The sequence below is a fragment of the Macrobrachium rosenbergii genome, chromosome 45 (genome assembly GCF_040412425.1).
Source record: "Macrobrachium rosenbergii isolate ZJJX-2024 chromosome 45, ASM4041242v1, whole genome shotgun sequence".
Lineage (NCBI taxonomy): Eukaryota > Metazoa > Arthropoda > Malacostraca > Decapoda > Palaemonidae > Macrobrachium > Macrobrachium rosenbergii.
In genome coordinates, this window is record NC_089785.1 from 31,080,866 (window position 1) to 31,090,592 (window position 9,727).

Below are 9,727 nucleotides of genomic sequence, written 5' to 3' on the forward strand. Positions count from 1 at the left end.
ATATTCATTTTAACAACTATTTTTAAGTTTAATCATTTTCATGAAGTGGCCCTGCCTTTATACGCAATGTATTTCAGACGTCTGTGACCTTTCCTGTTGTCACGCCAGCCATATTACTCAATCAATAAATCTCTAATCTTCTAATCTTTCTCTCCCTTCTTTTTGTATTTCCTGTTACTTCTTCTTAATGAACACCTTAATATTATTTGGAGGCTTGAATTTCAGGTCAGTGGCCCCTTGGGTGGGCTTGTTCCAAAATGAATAAGTTCACCTTCTGAATAATAATAATAATAATAATAATAATAATAATAATAATAATAATAATAATGATAATAATAATAATATTCTTTGGAAGCTTCTTGAATTTCAAGTTACTGGCCCCTGTGGTGGGCTTGTTCCAAAAAGATAGAGTTCACCTTCTGAATAATAATAATAATAATAATAATAATAATAATAATAATAATAATAATAATATTCTTTGGATTTCTTGAATTTCAAGTAACTGGCCCCTGTTGTTTGAGCTTGTTCCATATGATTAGGGTTCATCTCCTGAACAATACAATTCTTGAATAATAATAATAATTTATTTTTAATAATAATAATAATAATAATAATAACTCATTTGCTATTTCCTGTCAATTTTGTCACCATACCCACCCCCTCGTTGTTTGAGACTAAGCTGGCCTCATGCCAGTACGAATTCTTGCTTTCCAGAGCAGCCCTGTCATTTTTATTTTTGGTTCTTTTTGTATATATTTTTGTACGTTGCGTATTTGCACTGAGAGAGAGAGAGAGAGAGAGAGAGAGAGAGAGAGAGAGAGAGAGAGAGAGATTTCAGAACTCCAAAATATACTAATCTTTCGAAATGAGAGAGAGAGAGAGATTTCAGAACTCCAAAATCAACTAATCTTCCGAAATGAGAGAGAGAGAGAGAGAGAGAGAGAGAGAGAGAGAGAGAGAACTCCAAAATATACTAATCTTGCGAAATGAGAGGGAGAGAGAGATTTCAGAACTCCAAAATCAACTAATCTTTCGAAATTAGAGAGAGAGAGAGAGAGAGAGAGAGACCCCCACCCTTTCTGCCCTCCTGCTAATACATTCGGACCTTAGGTAGCTACGGAAGACTATACAGTTGCCCTCCCCAACTGCCTCCTCGTGCATAAATAAACCCGTAGATGTCTGACTAACTTCTGTAGAAACCCTTAGGTCCTCTCAATGTCTACGGGCCTCAGGGGAACCCTTAGTTCCCCTCAGAAGGGGAAAAATGTATTACTCACGAGGGCCATCTCCCTTTTATTGGGGAAGCCTGTGATGCTTTCCCGAGATTACTCATTGCTGACGAAGGGGAATTTCGTCTGTTATGTTGTAATTCAGGTTGTTCTCTCTCTCTCTCTCTCTCTCTCTCTCTCTCTCTCTCTTTATATATATATATATATATATATATATATATATATATATATATATATATATATATATATATATATATAACTCTTAAGAATTGTTTCATTTTAGTGATTGAAAATTAAGTGATTCTGTGATGTGATTTCTCTCTCTCTCTCTCTTTACTCTAATGCTGCCTATTCTTTCTTTTGGATGAACAATTTTTATTGTTCTTTTGGATGAACAATTTTTTATTTTATTCCTGCTCATATATATTTCAAGTCAAATTTTACATTAAAATCTAAAAATTATATATATATATATATATATACATATATATATATATATATATATATATATATATATATATATATATATATATATATATATATAGGAAACCAATAAATGAGTTATCCTTTCAAATAAATTCCGTTTTCTAAATTCCTTAGAGATTCCGTTTTCTATGATAGGTTCTGTCTAATTCTTTTAGATATTTTTTTTTAGAAATTTGGTGCCTGTTTTGACCTAAACTATATTTATTTTTACTTGATAGGTAGTTGACTGTTGGGGCTACATATATCCCGAATGGACAAAGGGCATTGAGGTAGCAACCTCATTCCAAAATACTTGTTGAAAATGAGAAGATATATATATATATATATATATATATATATATATATATATATATATATATATATATGTTGTTTCATCCATTTTGTTGCCACATTGATCTAATGTTACCCTCCTCGATAGGCTTGGATCTAAGGCAGTTCAGTTAGTAGACCTCCCTTCATCTTGACTGGATTCTCCAGGAATGAGAGCCTTTCAATTACAAATTAAGGCCTTTCGATTACAAATTAAGGCCACCTTAATTTGTAATTGAAAGGACTTCTTTCTAAAGCGAGACTGTGACCGTCATTTTACAGGTATTATTTTGGCCTCTGATCCATTAAGCTCGAAACTTTCTAAAGTGAGATCGTGTCTGTCTTTTTACAGGTATTATTTCAGATACTGATCCATTAAGCTCGAGACTCTCTTGTGGAGAAAGTGCCCCTGTTCTTTTGTAGACGTTGATTCAGATACTGATCCACTGAGCTCGAGACTTTCTTATAGCGCGAGTGTGTCTGGCTTTTTATAGGTATTACTTTAGGCCCTGATCCCTTGATCTCGATGTTAAGAACCACTCTTCCATTCAGGCAATCTCGTTACGGCTGTCAGGTAGCCTGATCTCATTTCTTAGTCCTAATTCCTACCCACAAGCCACATGTCCCCTCCAGCAGCAGGCGAAGGGGGCCTTTTGTGGATGGTCACCCATCCAACCACTGACCAGACTGCCATGCAAAGGATTAAGGAGGGGTCTTTTGTGGATGGTAACCCATCCAAGCACTGACCAGGGTTAAGGTGAGAGAAAGACGCCAGAAGAATCAAAATCTATTTTATTAGCAGAAAGACACAGGACACTTCTGGTCCACAAAAATATTTTGGGGGGATTGGGGGTTTTTGGGGGGGCATTGTGTTATGTACTATCGGTCATGTCATGCATATTGTATTATTATACATCATAATTCATACATGTTTATTAATTTTTTACCATTGTGTAATGGTGATGATGATGTTGAGATACCCTTTTTTATTTTTTATTTTGTTTGGCTAATGGCCTAAGGATTCATTTTGTATTTCCACAAAAAACAAAGAAGAAAATATATATATGTATATAATATATATTCGTATATATTGCACCTACTATAGAGAAGCCTACTGGATTATCACTTATGGAGATAAACCTTAATCGAAAGCATTTAATCATAATAAAAAAAAGATCATTCACAACCATTGGGGTTTTTGTCCTAACGAAGAATATGAAAATATATATATATATTTATATATCTTTGCCGTATTGGAGTATTCAAGTCTGTAATTATAATAAATGCTAAGAGGTTAAGAAAATAAATTCGAAAAAATTAATTTAGGATGAGATTTGTACGACGTTCTCTCTCTGCCTCACTTCGTGTACCTCTCTCGAGGTTTTCGTCCTCCCAGTCTCATCTGAAAATCTCCTTCAAACTAGAAACAAAAGCACTGGACATATTTAAAGTTCATTTATGCATTTATACACCAAAGTACTCGCTCTCGCTTCGTACCGTGCGCCTTTCGAAGTGCTGAGAAGCTTGGGATCGCATCGATGAATCGGGGTTGGTCGCCGGTTACGTTCAGCTGCTCCGCGGCAGGAGCGGAAAGCAGTCGACAGACAGTGCGCTGCTTGAAAACCACCGTTCACGTTCACTGGGTACTGACCACCTTCCGCAGAAGGGTGAGTATTCCTTTTGGACATTCACGAATCTAATACTGTTAATTTGTGACGTGACGAACTATAGTGAAGACTAAAATGACTATCTTAGATTATCGTTATATTCCTGGGAAACTCTCCTTTATTTCTTATGGTGTTGAAATACTGACGTCAGGTAATGGTTTTTGCTCGTGTTGTTAATGGCATAGGTTTAAGAGATGGGTGCTTTGTGCCATACACTGAAAATCTCTAAGTAATGTACAGTAACACCACAAAGGATGCACCGGGCCTTGTCTACGAAAGATAAAATTGTCTGTGAGATAATTATTGTGAAAAGTAATATTTTAATATTAATACTGTTTAATTTTCATTCAAATGCACATCGAGATAAGAATGTGTCGTTAAACAATTAGCTTGAACGTAAACTTACGCGAACCAGGTTATTCGTATTGGTGTTTTCTGTGAATTCTTGAAAGCAATAAATCAGCTTTGAAACTTCTCAGTTGCACAGGTAACCTTGCCAGGAATGTTTTAGCAGCAGTATGGCATTATGGGAATGAAGACACCTCCTCCGCTTACAAAAGAGATTCGTCGTCTTTATCCAGTGAACTCTCGTGTATGATCCCTTCCTCCATTTCCTGCAGCAGGAGACCTCTCACCATTTCGCCATCATCCACTGGCGACTCCTCGTCGAGGTTAGTTTCTAGAGCACTGAACGTGTGATGATGAACCTCTTCGTCGCAAGGTCTCGAGACCGTGGCTCTCGAAGAGAGCTCTTCGTCGTCCAATGTGATCTCTTCTGTCTCTTCCGATTCTGAGTCTGGTCTGTCTGATATTTCACAGTCGCAGCTTCCTGTACACGATGCCGTCATTGTGCTCGGTCTGCTCAGGCTTTCTCCAAGGTTAGAGACATACTCCCCTTCGTGTGTCGCGTTACTAGACCTGGGCCTTAAAGGTATACTATCACATGCTTGCGCAGCCTCGAATTCATCGGGGTGATTGAGGGCTTTTCCGCTGCGTTCTATGGCATCTTGGAAAGAATACTCTGTGTGAGCATCAGCCGAGGCTGGAGTATCATCAGTTGAAGTACAGGGAGTTAAATTAGTATCTTCTGGCTCTACAATTGGGGGCGTGGCATTGATCATGCGAGAGGGGCTGCTGATTTTCGGACAAGGATTTGGGGTGGTGGCTCTACTGCTGTTGTTGCTGGACCTGTTATCACGCGATGGACTTAAGCCATCATTATCTTTGCTCTTGCTTGCAAGGTGATTACCAGAAGGTCCAGCTAAAGAGACGGAAGTGACCGAGATGGAGGCTAGAGCTGCAGGAGAAGCACCGGCCGACGAGATGGTAGTCGTGGATGTAGTGGTGTTGGTGAACGTTGGAGGACACGCCGTAATGGTGTTGGAGAATGTTGTTGTGCTGTAGGAAGCACTCGCCATGGGCGGCGAACCGAGAGTGTTGCAGATAGCACTGATCGGGATGACGATGCTCGATGTTTGCGTCGTGTTGGAATAGAATCCCGAGGGAACGGAAGCCGCGTTGACGTTCGAACCTATCGAAGTGCTGACTAGGGAAGTTGTGGAGATGTTGAAGCTTGCAGCTGAGGAAGTAGTGGTGGTTGTGGTGGTGTTGGTTGCAGATAAGGTGGATTTGGGCAGGGGAGGGCCCTGCGGAAACAGGGAGTCGTACGATGGCGGGAGATCGGCTGCCTGCCACGGGGTCATCCTCGGTGTGTGCAAGCACTGGCCAGAGTTACAGACGACGCGAACCTGTAATGTGTGAATCGTCATGACATCATTTTAAAGACAAAGGGAACAATTTTGCATTGGTATAATATATATAGGATTGAGTAAATACTGGAAAAAATTTAGCCCTTCCACTGTCATTGTGTTTCAGGAGTCTGGTCTGCTGATAAAGAACAAAATAATAAAGCCTAGGTTTGAACATTCAAGATAACTCACGCTAACACTGTTTTGATATAACTTATGGCGAAAGGTAAATTGACACTTGTTTGATTTGAGAGATTTTATGAAAGATAGATCACTTCTGAAAAGGTTGCCTAGTAAAGACCCATCACATTCAATTGGCTCTGTAAAGAAGCCTGATTTGATGGTTGGTTACTGCACCTGTCTTTTATAAGGCCAGCCGTCTGTAATCTGCTATTCAGTATTCAACTTCGAGGGTCTTATTTGCTGATTCTTGCGATATTATAGTTTGCATGTTTACTTTTATTGTCACATTACACATCTGAGTTGCCTCGTTACTTATGGGAATCATACCACGATGCTGGATTTGCCCATTTACACCGATTGCCAGACGATTATAACTTACCAGAGATGCCATACAATTAAATCGAGTTTCCATGTTGCCTACCTGAATTGCCATGTGGTGAGCCGAAGACATGGTAGACGACACCTCGTACGATTCCGCGTACGAGTTGTGGTCTTGAGGTTGAGGCGGACCTTGGGCTGGGGTTGGTTTTGCCCTTCGCCAGTACAGGACTCCAGCAAGAACCAGCACCACGAGAAGAGCTGCTCCAACCCAGGGTCCCACCATAACTGTCACTAGGCCACTGAGCATTTCTGGAATAAAAGTATTTCACTGAATTTTCTCTCTTTCTGTGTCTGTATACAAAGTGAAATGGCTTGGCAAAGAGCCTCATGAACTTACTAGGTTCTCACTAACCTTCATCTCCTATTCGAGACCTCCAGAGTTAAGAGCACGAGGCTAGCAATTTCATCCCAAAAACTGAGGTCTTAAAACTTTCAGGAGACTTTGGGAGTCTGGTGTGTATGAAAGAGGGTTGCAGAGAGACCGGAAAGATGACTGCGTAATACATGAATTTGCCACATGCCATGAATATTCCTAACTCTGTGAGTGTTTGATGCTTTGGTACTTAATATAGATTGTATGAAGCATATCAAATTACTTATACCCCTCATCATTATCTATATGAAATTGTCTGTCATCGGTAGTTAAGTTGAATCATGTTTTGGATTATTGTTGTCGAGTCCTGTGATTAACTGCCTTCTGGTGTCTTTTTATTTGGATTCAAAGAGGTTATTAGTTTTCACACTGTCCAAAACCAAATACTTCAAATGAGATGAAGTTCCCTACTTTTGACTCCCCTGTTGATAGCATTTCTTGGGCCTCTGGAAACACAGGGGAAAGGGTAAAAGGTGGAGACACCTTTTGATGCAGTCAGACTAGGCAGCCTGCTAGTCTTTCAATCTTTGAATCAATCAGTGACCAGATCTTCACAGCTGGGCATTTAATGCAGCAAGCTAATGAAATGAGAACTCCGTTGAGTCTCCGTTTTGTTGATTTTGAAAAGGCCTGTGGTAGTATTTCGAGACGGGCTGACTATGGGAAAAATCATGAGGCATTATGGAATACCGGAAAAGTTTGGGAGGGTTATCATGAACTTGCATGAGGGCACATCTTGTAAAGTGATGGTTGATGGGTGTTTGAGTGGTCCATTTGAAGTTAAGTCTGGTGTGATTCAGGGTAGGATTCTGTCTCCTCTGTTGTTGGTATTGGGCATAGATTACGTTATGAGAAGGGTTAAAAGAGAAACGGATGCAGGTATACTCTGGGGAGAAAATGGGAAACTTCCCGACATGGATTATGCTGAAGATATGGTTTTGATCCGCGAGGTACCAGAAAAGATGCAGAGAGTGTTGGATTGTCGTGCAATCTTTACTGATACTTAATCGAAAACCCAAATATACCCTGCCTTATTTTATCTTGCGTAACCTAACCCATCCTTCCCTGGCCAGGGAACAACCCTCATTATGTTCATCCACCAAGAGTTCATTTAGTTCAATCATTCATCCACCCTTCTTTCATCAGCTTTAGCATTTAAAAACATCTTTACCTCTAAGCTCATTAACTTAGTAGGTAGATCAAACAAAAAGAGTGAAAAGAGTATGATTGCAGTTTACAATGTGGGACTTAACCCAACTTTTATGTAGATGAAATGGCAAAACAAAATTATCAATTTATAGTACCCACACTTCTAAAAATACATCACTGCTGATGGTGTGCTAGCAAGCAATGCTGTAAACATTTTGCATGCATACATGAACATTAATATTTGACAAAGATATTAGTAAAAATAGCATAGAGTTAAAGTAGTAGTGATGTCAGCATTCACAGATTTTTTATAGGGAATGTTAGATTTGGTTTAGTGCAGTAACATTTACATTCCTTCTCCTTTTCGCAAAAATGCTGACACCAATGTTCTTTGGGGTTGAACGTTCTCTGCAGCTAAAGACGCTTTACTCTTCTTTTCTTCTGTGTATTCATGCTAGTTAGTGGAGGGGTAGCAAAGAGGAGTAAGTGAATGCATCGTGGGGTTGTGTGTAATGGGGACATCCACTTAGGCAAGGTGAGGTTAGGTTACGTACAACAAGATTGAGTGCCTGGTAATAGTGGTAAGCATTCCTAATTCAGTGTTTTTTCTTATTCATTGAGGCTATGTTAGGTTAGGTTACAAAGTTACATTTGTTGAGACTAGCTTAGGTTAGAAAGTTGCATTTATTGAGGTTAGCTTAAGTTAGGTTAGAAAGCTATTAAGTTGGAAAGTTACATTCGTTGAGGCTAGGTTGGCTTAGAAAATTATATTCGTTGAGGTTAAGTTAGGTTAGAAAGCTATTAAGTTAGAAAGTTACATTCGTTGAGGATAGGTTAGGTCAGATTGGGTTGAAAAATCATATTCAAACTCCTCACCATCGTTGTGGCAGAGCATCTCGTCCGTGTTCTTGGGCTGTCCGCAGTTGATGTGGTGGTCGCACCAGAGAGATTTGTGGATGCAGTGTTTCTGGTAGCCGTGGTAGTCGTTTTTTCTGCAGGACTCGAAGCCTTCCGTGCATCCGCTCTCGCCATCTGGAAAGTGTCGGAGAGAACGGTAATTCAGTAAGGAAATAGATACTCGAAAAGAAAAAGATGCTAGATCGTAGATTAATAGACGAGAAACTAATCTTTGTATTACTGTTTTCTTGTACCTTTTGTAATTCCAGCTTGCTTTTCCTACATGAGATCACCCTGGTAAACAATTCCCTAAGCTCTGAATCCTTTATAAAGATAAAAATAGAAAGTTGAAAGTTAATGCAAGGAATTGTAAAGATTCTATTGTAAATGGAAGTCCGGAAGAAGGAGGAATGATTGTTGGTGTGGATGGTGGAAAAAAAGAAAAAGTTAATTCAGGGAGTTATTTAGGAGTGAATGGATGATGGTAGGATGAAGTCAGAGAGTTATTTAGGAGTGAGTGGATGATGATAGGCTGAAGAGAGATCAGTCACAAAAAAGATGAAACAAAGAAAGCAGCATTATTTTCATAGAAATTTCAGGATGGGAGGAACCAGCGAAGGGATTCGAGATGCTTGATGAGAAGTTGTGCCAAGAACAAAATGTAGTACAGATGATGTTTGCAGATAACAGTTCTGATTGTGAAGAGTAGAGAAAAACTATTGAAACTAGTGAAAAAGTTTGAGAGGTGTACAAGAAGAAGAGGTTGTAAGTGAATGGGAATCTGAGGAGTACGATTATGAAGATGAATGGGAATCAATCAGAAAACCAAGGAAGGCAGGAGGATCTTTGCAAGAAGTTCAGAAAAGCTCTGTAGGGTTGTTGGACCTATTTTCGAATATTCGTAGTAACTTACAGGAGTACGACCTACTATTGAATATTCACTGTAACTTACGGGAGTACTTGTAGGCCGTCACTACGAACGTGAATCCTCTGTAGGGCCTCCAGGGCTTCTTCCTCAGGCTGCTGAAATCCCTCTTGCCTATCGACACCTCTACTTGCAGGTTGGACACCTGAAAATAAAGTTATTATGAAAACGAAGGCTATCGAATGCTGTGAGAATTATAAACCTCAGAAGTGAAAGGCCTAAGTTCGAATCCTGGCCACGGTAGATGCACTTAAAATACCCTTTGGGCTTCAAGTAATCCCACTTAGAATTCTGCATTGAAGTGTATTTGCTGTTTTGATATTTTTAGTATTTGAGAATATTAAAAGTCATGTCTAAATATGTAACTATATATATATATA

The 9,727-nt window shown here is 39.3% G+C and overlaps 1 protein-coding gene and 1 long non-coding RNA gene across 3 annotated transcripts in view; one reads left to right on the top strand and one right to left on the bottom strand.

The window, feature by feature from the left end:
- LOC136829871 (uncharacterized) overlaps nucleotides 1–9,727 on the top strand; it is a 266,304-nt gene that overhangs the window by 217,356 nt on the left and 39,221 nt on the right. The gene's annotated exons all lie outside the window — the stretch shown is intronic.
- LOC136829869 (uncharacterized) overlaps nucleotides 2,799–9,727 on the bottom strand; it is a 27,009-nt gene continuing 20,080 nt past the window's right edge. For both annotated transcript variants that reach the window (XM_067088924.1, XM_067088925.1), the window contains exons 6-9: nucleotides 9,375–9,492; nucleotides 8,402–8,557; nucleotides 6,044–6,252; nucleotides 2,799–5,439 (exon numbers count right to left, since the gene is read on the bottom strand). In XM_067088924.1, coding sequence (XP_066945025.1) covers nucleotides 4,243–5,439; nucleotides 6,044–6,252; nucleotides 8,402–8,557; nucleotides 9,375–9,492 — 1,680 coding nt within the window. In that variant the 3' untranslated portion in view covers nucleotides 2,799–4,242. The remainder of the gene's footprint in view (nucleotides 5,440–6,043; nucleotides 6,253–8,401; nucleotides 8,558–9,374; nucleotides 9,493–9,727) is intronic.